This window comes from Pelophylax lessonae (assembly GCF_965119305.1).
Source record: "Pelophylax lessonae genome assembly, chromosome: 12".
In the NCBI taxonomy this organism is placed as follows: domain Eukaryota; kingdom Metazoa; phylum Chordata; class Amphibia; order Anura; family Ranidae; genus Pelophylax; species Pelophylax lessonae.
The window spans coordinates 203,738,297-203,754,439 of record NC_138779.1 but is presented as its reverse complement, the minus strand read 5'-3'; the positions used below and the strand labels follow the sequence as shown (position 1 = coordinate 203,754,439).

The window sequence follows — 16,143 nt, the reverse complement described above, 5'->3', positions numbered from 1 at the left end:
AGGCCGGGCTTGAGGCTCGCTGGCAGCAACCACTCATTTGTCTGCTGTTCCATGCTCCTCCACAACTCCTGCGCGGTGTGTGGTTTGTCCCCCAAACAGGCAAGTTGTAAAACTGCCTGCTGTCGTTTACCCCTGGCCGTGCTGAAGTTGGTGGTGAAGGTGTTACGCTGTCCGGATGAGGAGGCGGTAGAGGATGAGGAAGCGGAGTAGGAGGAGTTAGGAACAGGAGGCAAACTGAAGCGCCCTGCAATCCTCGGTGGTGGAAGGACATGCGCCAAATTGCTATCCGCCTCAGGCCCATCCGCCACTGCATTTACCCAGTGTGCCGTTAGGGAGATATAACGCCCCTGACCGTGCTTACTGGTCCACGTATCCGTAGTTAGGTGGACCTTGGCACAGATGGCGTTGCGCAGTGCACACCTGATTTTTTCCCCCACTTGGTTGTGCAGGGAAGGGATGGCTTGCCTGGAAAAGTAGTGGCGGCTGGGCACGACGTACTGTGGGACAGCCACCGACATAAGGTTTTTAAAACTGTGCGTCTCCACCAGACGGAATGACAGCATTTCAAAGGCCAATAATTTTGAAATGCTGGCATTCAGGGCCAGGGATCGCGGGTGGGTAGGGGGGTACTTCCTCTTCCTCTCAAGTGTTTGGGAGATGGAAAGCTGAACGCTTCCACGGGACATTGTGGAGATGGTTGTTGGTGACCCAGGTGGTGGTGTTGCTGACAGATCGTCTGTTTGCGGGGTGGCAGGTGCCGGTATCACTACAGATGTGGCTGGAGCGGCCGAGACTGCAGCAGAAGAGGAAGCAGGATGAGCCAGAGACGTTTCTTGGTTTTGAAGGTGTGTACTCCACTGCAGCTCGTGCTTTGCACTTAGATGCCTGATCATGCAGGTTGTGCTCAGGTTGAGAAGGTTCATGCCTCGCTTCAAGCTCTGATTGCACAGGGTGCAAACCACTCGTGTCCTGTCATCAGCACATTTTCTAAAGAACTTCCACGCTAGAGAACTCCTTTGAGCTGACTTTGGTGCGCTCGTTCCCTTGCTGCGTTGGGCAGTAGCGGGCGTAGTGTCTAGGGCACGGCCGCTCCGCTTCTGCACCCTGCTCCCTCTTCTGCTGTGCTGGTGGCTCTGTGCGACCACCGCCTCTTCCTCCAAACTACTCAGTTCACCTGCATGACGTTCATTCCATGTGGGGTCGAGGACCTCATCGTCCTCCACATCATCTTCCACCCAGTCTTCACCCCTGCCCTCCTTGTCGGTCTCCACAATGCTGAACGCCGCAGCAGTTGGCACCTGCGTTTCGTCATCATCGGAGACGTGCTGCGATGATCCTTGCATGTACTCATCTTGAGAAATAAGTGGTTGGGCATCGCTGCACTCAATCTCTTCCACTTCTGGGGCAGGGCTAGGTGGATGGCCCTGGGAAACCCTGCTGACAGAGTCCTCAAAAAGAATAAGAGACTGCTGTATGGCTTGGGGCTCAGACTGCTGGCCTGATTTGCAAGGGGGTGAGGTGAAAGACGGTTGGACATTGGCTGCAGGTGCCAACTCTGACCTTTCTGCAGTAGACTGGGTGGGAGACAATGTGAAGGAACTGGAGGCACTGTCAGCAGCAAACCAATCTACTATCGCCTCAACTTGTTCTGGCCTCATCACTTCTAGGGGCGTTTGATGCCCTACCAAATACTGATGCAGGTTCTGTCGCCTACTCACACTTGAGGAAGGTGTTTCACTTGTGCGTGTAGCTGGCACAGATCGACCATGTCCTCTCCTTGCAACAGGAGCTCTACCAGCAGCACCACGACCCAGGCCACGGCCCTTATTTGACGGTCTCCTCATATTTCTGTAATTTAAGATCTTGCCCTAGAAAGGTTTTTATTGAATAGCGGAATAGAAAATATGATCCAAAAAAAGTGTATGTATATCACACGTACACAACCACACTAGGCCCCAATTACTATTGTTTGTACCCCTAAAAGGCTAGATGAGGAGTAGGGGGAGTATGGAACAGGCAGCACCCTCAAACCTTCAGAAGTATGAGATGAACCCCAACAACTTGGAAAGGTGGATCTCTCTCACACGTACCGACACAGACTATCCCGCAATTCAATTGATCCTCAAAGGTTTTTATTGAATAGCGGAATAGGAAATATGATCAAAAAAAGTGTATGTATCTCGCACGTACACAACCACACTAGGCCCCAATTACTATTGTTTGTACCCCTAAAAGGCTAGATGAGGAGTAGGGGGGGTATGGAACAGGCAGCACCCTCAAACCTTCAGAAGTATGAGATGAACCCCAACAACTTGGAAAGGTGGATCTCTCTCACACGTACCGACACAGACTATCCCGCAATTCAATTGATCCTCAAAGGTTTTTATTGAATAGCGGAATAGGAAATATGATCAAAAAAAGTGTATGTATCTCGCACGTACACAACCACACTAGGCCCCAATTACTATTGTTTGTACCCCTAAAAGGCTAGATGAGGAGTAGGGGGGGTATGGAACAGGCAGCACCCTCAAACCTTCAGAAGTATGAGATGAACCCCAACAACTTGGAAAGGTGGATCTCTCTCACACGTACCGACACAGACTATCCCGCAATTCAATTGATCCTCAAAGGTTTTTATTGAATAGCGGAATAGGAAATATGATCAAAAAAAGTGTATGTATCTCGCACGTACACAACCACACTAGGCCCCAATTACTATTGTTTGTACCCCTAAAAGGCTAGATGAGGAGTAGGGGGGGTATGGAACAGGCAGCACCCTCAAACCTTCAGAAGTATGAGATGAACCCCAACAACTTGGAAAGGTGGATCTCTCTCACACGTACCGACACAGACTATCCCGCAATTCAATTGATCCTCAAAGGTTTTTATTGAATAGCGGAATAGGAAATATGATCAAAAAAAGTGTATGTATCTCGCACGTACACAACCACACTAGGCCCCAATTACTATTGTTTGTACCCCTAAAAGGCTAGATGAGGAGTAGGGGGGGTATGGAACAGGCAGCACCCTCAAACCTTCAGAAGTATGAGATGAACCCCAACAACTTGGAAAGGTGGATCTCTCTCACACGTACCGACACAGACTATCCCGCAATTCAATTGATCCTCAAAGGTTTTTATTGAATAGCGGAATAGGAAATATGATCAAAAAAAGTGTATGTATCTCGCACGTACACAACCACACTAGGCCCCAATTACTATTGTTTGTACCCCTAAAAGGCTAGATGAGGAGTAGGGGGGGTATGGAACAGGCAGCACCCTCAAACCTTCAGAAGTATGAGATGAACCCCAACAACTTGGAAAGGTGGATCTCTCTCACACGTACCGACACAGACTATCCCGCAATTCAATTGATCCTCAAAGGTTTTTATTGAATAGCGGAATAGGAAATATGATCAAAAAAAGTGTATGTATCTCGCACGTACACAACCACACTAGGCCCCAATTACTATTGTTTGTACCCCTAAAAGGCTAGATGAGGAGTAGGGGGGGTATGGAACAGGCAGCACCCTCAAACCTTCAGAAGTATGAGATGAACCTCAACAACTTGGAAAGGTGGATCTCTCTCACACGTACCAACACAGACTATCCCCCAATTTAACTGATCCCCAAAGGTTTTTGATTAAATAGCGGAATAGAAAATATGATCCCAAAAAAGTGTATGTATATCACACGTACACAACCACACTAGGCCCCAATTACTATTGTTTGTACCCCTAAAAGGCTAGGAGTAGGGGGAGTATGGAACAGGCAGCACCCTCAAACCTTCAGAAGTATGAGATGAACCCCAACAACTTGGAAAGGTGGATCTCTCTCACACGTACCAACACAGACTATCCCCCAATTTAACTGATCCCCAAAGGTTTTTGATTAAATAGCGGAATAGAAAATATGATCCCAAAAAAGTGTATGTATATCACACGTACACAACCACACTAGGCCCCAATTACTATTGTTTGTACCCCTAAAAGGCTAGGAGTAGGGGGAGTATGGAACAGGCAGCACCCTCAAACCTTCAGAAGTATGAGATGAACCTCAACAACTTGGAAAGGTGGATCTCTCTCACACGTACCAACACAGACTATCCCCCAATTTAACTGATCCCCAAAGGTTTTTGATTAAATAGCGGAATAGAAAATATGATCCCAAAAAAGTGTATGTATATCACACGTACACAACCACACTAGGCCCCAATTACTATTGTTTGTACCCCTAAAAGGCTAGGAGTAGGGGGAGTATGGAACAGGCAGCACCCTCAAACCTTCAGAAGTATGAGATGAACCCCAACAACTTGGAAAGGTGGATCTCTCTCACACGTACCAACACAGACTATCCCCCAATTTAACTGATCCCCAAAGGTTTTTGATTAAATAGCGGAATAGAAAATATGATCCCAAAAAAGTGTATGTATATCACACGTACACAACCACACTAGGCCCCAATTACTATTGTTTGTACCCCTAAAAGGCTAGGAGTAGGGGGAGTATGGAACAGGCAGCACCCTCAAACCTTCAGAAGTATGAGATGAACCCCAACAACTTGGAAAGGTGGATCTCTCTCACACGTACCAACACAGACTATCCCCCAATTTAACTGATCCCCAAAGGTTTTTGATTAAATAGCGGAATAGAAAATATGATCCCAAAAAAGTGTATGTATATCACACGTACACAACCACACTAGGCCCCAATTACTATTGTTTGTACCCCTAAAAGGCTAGATGAGGAGTAGGGGGAGTATGGAACAGGCAGCACCCTCAAACCTTCAGTATGAGATTGTGTTCACTGTACCCCACAAAGATTGAGTTCACTGCACCCCACAATGATTGTGTTCACTGCACCCCACAAAGATTGTGTTCACTGCACCTCACAAAGATTGTGTTCACTGTACCCCCCAAAGATTGTGTTCACTGCACCCCACAAAGATTCTGTTCACTGTACCCCACAAAGATTGTGTTCACTGCACCCCAAAAAGATTGTGTTCACTGCACCCCAAAAAGGATGTTGTTCACTGCACCCCAAAAAGGATGTTGTTCACTCCACCCCAAAAAGATTGTGTTCACTGCACCCCACAAAGATTGTGTTCACTGCACCCCAAAAAGATTGTGTTCACTGCACCCCAAAAATGATTTTGTTCACTGCACCCCAAAAAGGATTTTGTTCACTGCACCCCAAAAAGGATGTTGTTCACTCCACCCCAAAAAGATTGTGTTCACTGCACCCCAAAAAGATTGTGTTCACTGCACCCCACAAAGGATTTTGTTCACTGCACCCCAAAAAGATTGTGTTCACTGCACCCCAAAAAGGATGTTGTTCACTGCACCCCAAAAAGGATTTTGTTCACTGCACCCCAAAAAGATTGTGTTCACTGCACCCCACAAAGGATTTTGTTCACTGCACCCCACAAAGATTGTGTTCACTGCACACCAAAAAGGATTGTGTTCACTGCACCCCAAAAAGATTTTGTTCACTGCACCCCAAAAAGATTGTGTTCACTGCAGCCCAAAAAGATTGTGTTCACTGCAGCCCAAAAAGATTGTGTTCACTGCAGCCCAAAAAGATTGTGTTCACTGCAGCCCAAAAAGATTGTGTTCACTGCAGCTCACACACAGAAAAATGGATGTGGATCACTGACACCTGCCTATCTCCAATCCCACACCACACAGCAATATCGATTGTAGTTTGTAGAACACAGTTTCCCTAAAATTCAGCAGACTCTGTCCCTAACAGGATTGAGAAGAGATCGTAGATCAGGATTGAGTGCAGACCCCACCCCCCACACAGCAATATCGATTGTAGTTTGTAGAAGACACTGACCCTATATAATTCAGCAGACTCTATCCCTAAAATGCCTACAACTCGCCCTGCCTAAACACTCCGACCTGTCCCTCAATTCTATCCGGACACAAATGGTTTTTTCCTGCCTATCTTTCCCTAATCAGCAGCCAGCACGTTGATGTGTGCTCTGTCCCTGAATCTAAGCAGCATAATGACGCCGCTGCGGCTGCCTCGAACTTATAAAGACTTGGTCACATGCTTCAGACGGCCAATCACAGCTACTGAGACATTTGCAGGCATGGCTGGGATGGCTTAAGGCACACCAGTTAAACGATTGTTGATTGGCTGTTGAAAGCCCGCCATGAAAAGAGCGCCAAAGCATGCAAAACCCGGAAATAAAACGACCGAACACGGATTTTTACCCGAACATACAGTAAAGTGTCCGTGTCCGTGTTCGGGTACAAAAAATCCAATTATTCGGTACGAACACGAATAATACAGTCCGTGTTCGCTCAACACTATTTGTGAGCAGTGTCATGGCAAGCTGAACAAGCTGTGTCCTTACTCACGATTGTATATAAAGTGAGTGTACTTAAAGCAGGGTATGCCTATCTATATCTATATAGAAAGATCAGAGATGTGAACCTGTTCCCTATTATATACACTAATATATGGTATATAACATATTCTATAATGTATATATTGTATATAATGTATATATTGTATATAATATATACATAGTATATATATTGTCTCGAATATATATATTTTCTATAATATATATTTTGTGTATATATATATATATACATATACACACATACACACATATATATATATATATATATATATATATATATATATATATACACACACATACATACATTATATATATATATATATATATATATATATATATATATATATATATATATATATATATATATGGAACAGGTTCACATCTAGGAAGTTTCTATAACAGGAAGCTTCTAGATCACGTCTAATAGGCAGAAAGTGCATGCGCAGATCAGCAGACCAAAAGTTTCTTGCACACCCGCTAGATAAGCGACCCACCCAGCCAGCCACCCACCCACCCACCCACCCACCATCCCGCACATTCACACCCCCTCCTTACCTTACACACAAATGCCACAATTTCGGACGTGTAGAGCGCAGGAGCCATGATTGCGATAAGGGCCGGGATAATTTCCGGAAACGTGTGCACACACCAAAAGTTTCGTTTCCGGTTTCATGTATAAATGTGAGAATGTGGGTTTGTATATTCGCGAATTCGCGAATAGTCACCATACACAACCATTAAGCATATTTAACTTAGAAAAAGAAATACAAATACATACATTTGTGGACACCAGAAAACTTTATTTAGACACATGAAGACATTTGTAAAAAAGATTGTAAACATGCTGTTTAATACACAAATACACAGCTCAAACATTTCACATGACATTTTTGGCACAGTCTCCACAGTATCCCATTGAAGCCACAGATTTGTATTTTTCAAACAAAAACAACCTTTGTACAACATTTAGACCATATACATCGACAAAGAGCCCATAATCAACAGATGCATGTGCAGATTGACAGAATTATGTTAACAGCAATAAATACTTACAGAGAGTCAACACACAACACAGCCAAATCTCACCTCCATAAATAACAAAGGGCCACAAATGTGAACCATAAAGCATGTGACACACAAATATTTTGGACCTCTTTGTAGGTCAAATCTTTCCTGATGTCTGAGTGAGCTATATATAATCCAAGCAAACACACACCCAGAATGGTAACGCCCAGTCCAAAAATTAACTGTGTGTGTCCTGTGTGTTTTGGAGCATGCTCAGTTGCCAAAACAAGGGAAATAGAAATGAGGAGGAGGAGAGAGACCTAAACTGCCCAAATCCATGTATGTATGTATGTAGGTGTGTATAGTATATGTGAATTGATAAAATTCTCTCTTCAAGTTTGCTAGTCATTATTTAGAATGTTTAGATACAGGAATACATACATATATATACAATTACATGAGAGAGCGAGAGAGAGAGAGAAATATATATTTAGGGAAACAATTAAAAACACACCTTTTGGGATTTGGGAAGTGAGATTGTGACGATTGAACAGATATGTAAGCCAACAATCTGACTCATCACTCATGAACATCCCTAAATTTGGCGTGGCAATTATATCAGGCGTTCTTATGTGCGTTTTGGCTGGCGTTTTCACAGGCGTTTTGACATGCATTTTTTGGGCAGGCATTGTTATATGAAATCACCTAAAAAAGCCCCAAAAACAGACCACAAACACCTACATGTGAACGTAGCCCGTTTGGGGGCGTTTGAGGGGGATTTGTCCAGCTCAAGGATCAACTCCCAAAACAGGCAAAAAATCCAATCCTATTCAGTTCAATGGCCCCTTTTCCCATGTGAGCATTTTGCCGGCATGAAGAAAACACCCAACGGTCACTGAGAAATAGCACAATGATTAGGGAGTCTGCCTTCCTGCTGTAGGTTTGTAAGTTCGAATCCGGAAGGAGCCCTCTGTATGGGCAACACTTGGATATCTCCAATTCTCCAAATGTTGACATCTATAATTTTGTTCATGTTTGAAAAAGGCATGTGTATCAGCAAACTTTTAATCTAAAGACATGAACAAAATACAAAAGATGCCAGTCAATATGTAGCAATATCGTGAGCTAAAGCTCTATTTGTTTGTTGGGCATACTTTGCTAATTAGCCAAGTATGAGATATATATATATATACCTTCAGTTAAATGTGTATTAAAATGGTAACACTTGGCCATACCCATATGGAAGAAAATGTAGTATTTGCAATATATTTCTAAAAAAATTCTTTGGAAACACATAAAATATTGTCAAAATTGTGACATTTCCTTGATATGTGTGAAATGCTAATAATCTTTCTTTGAAATATGTTTTACATCTATTTTTTTTATATCTGACGACCAATTCCCCAATGTAATATTTTGTGGGTTTTTTCCGATAATGTGGAGGTTCTATATAAACACTGTAGATTTGACTGCTATGATTTAGCAGGAAAGGTGTATGGAATGTGATGGTGTTTACTAAGGGATCCCTTGTTGGAAGTGTGCATGTTTTTCCAATTCCGCCGGTTTTTGCCATTTTCTATGGGCGAGACAGCGGATTTCCAAGCGGTATTCAAAAAAAATTTGACCCAAAATCGCGCTGGCGAAATTTTTGGAGCCTATTTGGCGTTACGCATGCGCACATTCGCGCGTTCGCAGCTCGAGGCTGGAGGAGCTGTTTAACCTTTCTACACTTTCGCAGATATCTCTCTTTCTAAGTCAGTTTTTGACATTTTTTAAACGCAAGTCATCTCCAAATTGACTTCCACACCTTCCACAGTGATTTGGGATTTTTGGGGGTACAGGGGAAAATTTGGCTAAACTTTAGTCGAGCTTTTAGCTGGCGTGGTTTTAAGTCGCGCTCTGACCATATTGCATCTTAATGAATCTCACACTAGGCGCTATTTTCCGCCCGCCGTTCTTTGAATGCCAATTTCAGACTTAAATAATCGCCGGTTCGCAAAATCCCGCCGAAACGCCAATTCGCCGTACTATGAATTAGGCCCATAGTTACATAGTTAGTGAGGTTGAAAAAAGACACCAGTCCATCCAGTTCAACCTATGATGTGTGTGTGTGTGCTGTTAACCGTACATTGTATACCCCTGTATGTTGTGGTCTTTAAGGTGCCCATCTAATAGTTTTTTGAAACTATCAATGCTCCCTGCTGATACCACTGTTTGCAGAAGAGAATTCCACATCCTTACTGCTCTCACTGCACTAGAGACTTCTCTAGTGGGATTACATCCCCTCCAATGGGGGGTAAGTTTGGCTATACCTATAAATTTTAAGCAACTCGGATCTCTGTTATGGCAGTGTCTATAATGTGCTGACAGGCTGTGTTGTTTGAAACCTTTTTTGATTTTGTAGATATGTTCCTGGAGTCTGTCTCTTAATCTTCGTGTAGTTCTACCGACATATTGTTTATTACAAGAACATTGAAGAACGTATACTACATGTGTAGTTGTACAGGAAATGAATTGATCAATGTCATATGATATATTGGTGACAGAGGAGGTGAAATTCATGATCCGTCTTTTCCTGCCTGGAGTAATTGTGCAAATAACGCATTTATTGCAGGGAAAGAAACCCTTTAATTCTTGAAAAAAGGTTATTTGAGCAGGTGGGTTAACAATATTGGGAGCTAACTTATCTCTCAAGTTAGGTGCCCTTCAAAATATCTCCTCTGGTTTGGCTGGTAGATGTGCTTTTAATATTGGATCTGCTAATAAAATATCCCATCTTTTCTGAAAAATTATTTTTATATGGTAGTGTTGTGTAGAAAAGTTGGTAATGAATGGACAGAAAGGTTTATTGCGTGTTCAGGGGTTATCACTCAATAGTGTGTCTCTGTTGACTAGAGAAACCTCTTCTATTATGGTGTCTAATTTGGTATTGCAATACCCTTTCTCAATGAATCTTTCCTTGAGAATGGAACATTGGTTATAGTAATCGTCTAAATTTTGGCAGTTACGTTTATGCGCAAAAATGGACCTTTAGGGATATTGTTTAACCACATAGGGTGATGACAGCTACTGAGTTGAATATAACTGTTTCTGTCTGTAGGTTTAAAGAAAGATGAACTAACTATTCTTCCTTCATGAATCTTGAGATTAAGGTCTAAAAAATTAACTTCCAGTTTACTGTGTACAAAAGACAATTGGATATTGTAGGGATTGTCATTCAATTGTGAACATACATCACCTCTCCAAATAAGGAGGATATCATCAATATATTTTTTGTACCATATGAGGTTACCAAATTTATAATGAATGTGCTAGCACAAATGATGATGATATTATGAAAAATATATATATAAAAATAGGGGGGGGGAGGGGGGGGCCAGGGACACCCCAGGACACCCCTCACCACACATACCGGCTGGCCTTGCCCAGACATACACGCAAGGGAAAAGGAGTTGCGCCAACACAAATAAACCCCTCTGTTGGGTCGCACAACATACACATATAATTAAAAATGATTACATTCATATAAATTTGAATGACAAAATTAGAAATAAATTAACCCACACACTATAAAATAAATAATTGTACTACTACAATAAACTTGAGCCTGCTAGAAAGGTGGTTGCAAATGTAACAAACGTTGTATATGTCTATATAAAATGCTTGTTATACCATATGCATGTGTATTGTCAGAATATTTATACTGCTCTGAATATAACAGTGTCTATTTACGTCAATAAGCAAAGATCTGTGAGGTAGGAGAATCTCAACTTATTTCCACAAATCAATATGTAGCGAATTATTTTTAATTGATTAATTTATTGTTAAAAGCATATACCAATCTTAGTGAAAACAGTCTACAGTAAGGAATATATATAAGAATATTTATTCAAAAGACATGTATTCACAATAAATGATCAGACTTAAGGTAACACAAAAAGATAACTTTACATAAAATACAAACTTAACAATAAATGCAATGTGATGTTTAGCTCAATAATGAAAGTAAAATAAAACAAGATTACCTTTTCTCAGGTATAGCATAAACCATAGGTAAGTGTTCTAAATAATCAGACCACAATTGTCTGCGAATGGCGCAGCCGATAGTCACTCCACTGCAGATGGAGTGAAAATAAGCTATGCAAAACGAGAGACTAAAATCGCAATAATGCGCTGAATCTGATATTAATAAAAATGTATAAAAACAAAAATCAGCTTTTTAGAGAAAAATCTTGTATGGTTTATACGGCTGGGATTGTAATCTTATTACCCTTAAATATACAATATAAAACATATAAGGAAGGAAATAAACAATATTGAATAATATAAAATAAACACCGCAAGGTATATTTACCACACTTAAGATGGCTGCTAGCTTCAAATGGTCGTTACCAGAGTCCTTAAGATGGATGCCTTCTTAAAATGGTGGCTTCCCTCCAAGTTTCAGATAAATGATGGAGTAAGATGGAGTATGTCTGGATGAGTATATAGATGGATGTAGTAGTGTGTATGTTGCAAATGTAATGGGTGTTGTCAGTAGTGTAATGTGTCCTATTACATCTGGGTTCTCTTTTTTATATGGTATTGAACAAAGGACTATTCAAATTACCATAAGTTAAACCCAGAGGGAGGAACATTATCCCCATTGGTTGGGACATTCTATCCATTAACTGGTGAGATCATAGTCACACCTCTTTACTAATTAATCCAATATTAGATATTAAAGTTAAATGATGATTTCTTTAAAGAGTAATCATCAAACACAACATAAAACTTTGTCCATACTCTCAGTACATACATAAATGTCCATCTATATCTCCATCACTCATCTTGGCAATTATTGGATCTGGTAACATCATAAAGATTATATTTTTAATACAATATATATAAATTTATATTGGAAAATACTGAATTACCACAAGGCTGCATTTATATTATCTCCAAAGGGGGCAGTATTGTACTGTTCATTAGATTCAGTATTTAGACTAATTAGACCAGTATTATTATCCCATGACCTTTGACCTGTCTTGCCAGTGAAAAGCCATTCATTATTTGAATTCTGACATCACTGTCAGACATAGTGTCTGGCTTATAGGATTTATATTACCTTAAAAACTTAAACACAAACTTACATAAAGTGAGGTAATTAGTATTCACTCTTTGTCTAAGTAAGATTACTACTGTAAGAATATAAAACCAAAATGTTATATAACATTCCTAAATATATATGTATACATATACGTATAATTATTACTCATGTTTTCTTACATACGATATAATGCATCTTTAAAACATATATATATTGTAAATGTCTGATAGAGTACACTGGGCTATTGTCCATTGTTGCAATACTTACAGGCAGACTAACATCTGGACATCAGTGACTAGTATGGTGTCTCGCTAATTGGTCCTTATCTGATGAGATGTCCATGTACCACTTATTTACGATCAAGGAATACAAGGATCTCTGTTGAATTTCTTGTAAGAGACATTTTGCAAAAGAACATATATGAACTTTCATTCACCTCCAAAACAAGATAGAAGCTGCACTGTTCAAAATCTACATGCATAAGATGGAATATATATGGCTTTTTAAATCCATTTTTTTTTCTATTATTTAATCACCCCAATGACCCTGACAGTATAAAATGTAATCTAGAACGTCCAGCAGCCCAATGTCTTACCGTCGTGTTGCAAAATATATTCTGTTTATGTTGTTGGCTGGTATGGATACTATATGGCCCGCTCAGTGTACATGGTGGAGGGGTTTGTGCTAGCACATTCAGTATAAATTTGGTCCTAGAGAATGATGGAACAGCTCTGAGGAAGGGAGCGTGCCTCCCGAATCGCGTCAGCTGCCCTAATATCCAGGGATATGTCCTTTCCGCATCGAGGTGGACTCATTTTAAGTGATTTTTGCTCTTCATGTTTGTGAGTATGTTTTTGGCATTTTATATTTGGCATTTTAATAAAAAATTTAAAGGTGTCCAAGGGTAATGCACTAGGTGCTTTCGCCTCCTTTCTTTCACATTTTTAGTCCATAAAAAATGTTTCCACTGCATTTGGGAAGAAGGCTTCAGGGTGCCCAAGAAAGTCCAGCAAGTGCCAGGACTCTCCTCTACAGTCGATTCAGCTGCAGGGCCAGGGCACCATCAGTGCCATCCATTGGCTGGGAGCGCTGATCGGATGCCGATCAGAAGATCTTTTTCAGTCATGGCCCTTCCACAGAAGCTGGATGTTTGGCCGGTTGCTATCGGACAGGCTACCGTACACACAGTAATAATAAAACAAAAAGATATCTGCGCTAGGAAGATACAGTGAATAGTAATGTAGGCAGCCAGCCCCAATGGGTCTGATCATACACCCATAAATGAACAATAAAACAAAAGGATGCAGTGCCAGAAAATGAAACCAATAAAATATAACAATCAAAGAACTGTAAAAGAACAAGTCCCCACACCGACTCCCGTTATCTGGAAACACACGTCACCGAGGTGATGGAAGAGTCAATCCTGCTTACCAGATCGTATAGACCCTCAAATTGTAGAAAGGTCAATAGGGCAAATAAAAAGAGCAGGTCATAACCGCAATGCTGATAGAACAGAAGTGTAGTGGATAATCCAGATGAAGCTGTACTCCCGAAACACAGTCAGGTGGACTTCCAGTCCAAAGGCAGTGAACAAAACCAGCCAGCTTAACCTCAAAAAAGGCTTACTGCTCGCTGCTGAAGCTGCAGTCGAGGGTGCACTAGCAGTGGCGCTGGCACTTGCACTTCCTTGCTTTTTCTCCACCACCTTCCAGCAGCAAAAATCCAATACAGGACTACACCTGACCCTGGGAGATTTCCTATTACTGCCGTACACACAGGCCCAGTGTCGGACAGTTTCTGTTCAACCAGCCTTTACTGACCAATATTTGACTTGTGTGTACTGGGCTTTACCCTTTCTCAAAAAAAGGTTTTGACTTCACATACATTTTCTCAATGTGTTGGGAGTATGTTATAACATTCTTCTTCTTATGTTTTCCCCTTTAGATATTAGAGAAGTAGATGGCTATTCTATTCAAGTGGCTCAGACTGTCACTGTCCAGAAGGGTCTTTGTGTCACGATTCCTTGTACATTTATTGCTGATCACATGAAATCCTTTACCAGCTCTAGAGGTCACTGGAAGACTGTATGTCAAGAATTTGTAGCTTCTAGTGACAAGTCAATTGTTGGCACAAAGCCAAATTTTCACTTGATGGGAAATCCAGATAATGGAGATTGCACACTAATGATAACTGATGCCAAAGAGCAAGATTCTGGAAAGTATTACTTCAGATTTGAAAATGGGCAAGCCAACAACCAGAAATACAGCTATGCATCCAAAATGATAACAATACATATCACAGGTAGGTTTACTGCCCACAAATGTCAACAGTTCCCTTTAATGGTCTACTCATTAAAGCGGTCCTGGACTGAGATATAATTGGAGGCTTTGGATGTTCAAACAAACACCACTCTAGGGTTCATTTCAAAGCATGGTTTATATTTAAAATTCAGCAGAGGATTCAGGCTGCCATTCTTAGCATTACCATGTTTCTGTTGCATTTTTTCTTTTATTTTACACCGGCTATATCTGTATCAGTTGTGCCTTGATTTATATTATGGGATGTTATGCTATCCTTGAGATATATGTTTGAGCCTTATGGGCGTAAATTGCACTGTTGTACACTTTGTTTACTTTTTGCAAAACTTTAATAAAAATATTGGAAATTAAAATTCAGCAGGAACCTTTCTGGCATACTTTGCACTAAGGCACAGCTCTTTCTAGAGAAGAGAAATCACGAGTTCTGTTGAATCCCAGTTTGTGGGTTCTTTTGAACCTTCAAGGGTATTTCGATGGAAACAACCTAGTACCCGGGAGACTGCCACTGTTCAACTCCTTATGAAAATTCACGTGGACTGGCTGTCTCAGGTTTAAATACTTTTTGTGTGAGTCCCGAGCTGCATACTTATGATTGGCCAGTGACTCAGAAAGTAGACTTACCAATTCTTTCTGAAGATAGATAGAAAATAACTGGAATCCAAGTATCAAATATCAGAAAATTGAATTAAGGAGGAAGTCCAAATATGTAAGTATTGACCATCACAGTTTGCTGGATATTCCATTGCTTCCCAACCTTTGCAGCCATAACACCCTCTGTTCCTCTGGGAAGGCTTTCCACAAGATTTTAGAGTGAGTTTGTGAAATTAGTGTCCATTCTGCCAAAAGTGCATTTGAGAGGTCAGATTCTAATGTTGGATGAGAAGATCTGGCTTATACTTGGCATTCCAATTCATGCCAAAGATGTTTAGTAGGGTTGGGATTATGGCTCTGTGCAGGACACTCAAGTTTCCCCCACACCAAACTCATTAAACCATGTCTTTATGAAGCTGGCTTTGCGCACAGGGGTTCAGTCATGCTAGAACAGAAAAAGATCTTCACTAAACTGTTACCACAAGGTTGGAAGTTCAAAATTGTCTAAAATGTCTTTGTATGCTGGAACACTAGCAGTGCCCATTACCAGAAACATTGAAATGCAATAATCTTACACCTACTTTTGGAAACACAAAGTAGGTGTGATGATCAGGTATCCACAAACTTGTTTTTCTCATTAATTGCAATTTAAAGAACTATCATTAAGGTGAAAAGTCACTCCACAATTTACAGACATGGCAATACAAACATTAGGATTAATTCAGAAAAAAATTAAAAAACCCTGCTCAGGTTTTTATTACACACT

At 41.0% G+C, this 16,143-nt stretch overlaps 1 protein-coding gene across 1 annotated transcript in view; it reads left to right on the top strand.

Annotated features, from left to right (window-relative positions):
* LOC309568990 (sialic acid-binding Ig-like lectin 10) overlaps positions 1-16,143 on the top strand; it is a gene marked incomplete at its 3' end in the record, with an annotated part of 259,234 nt that overhangs the window by 31,283 nt on the left and 211,808 nt on the right. Inside the window, 1 exon segment of the mRNA XM_082274753.1 lies at positions 14,413-14,769. Within this exon segment, the coding sequence (XP_082130879.1) occupies positions 14,413-14,769 (357 nt within the window).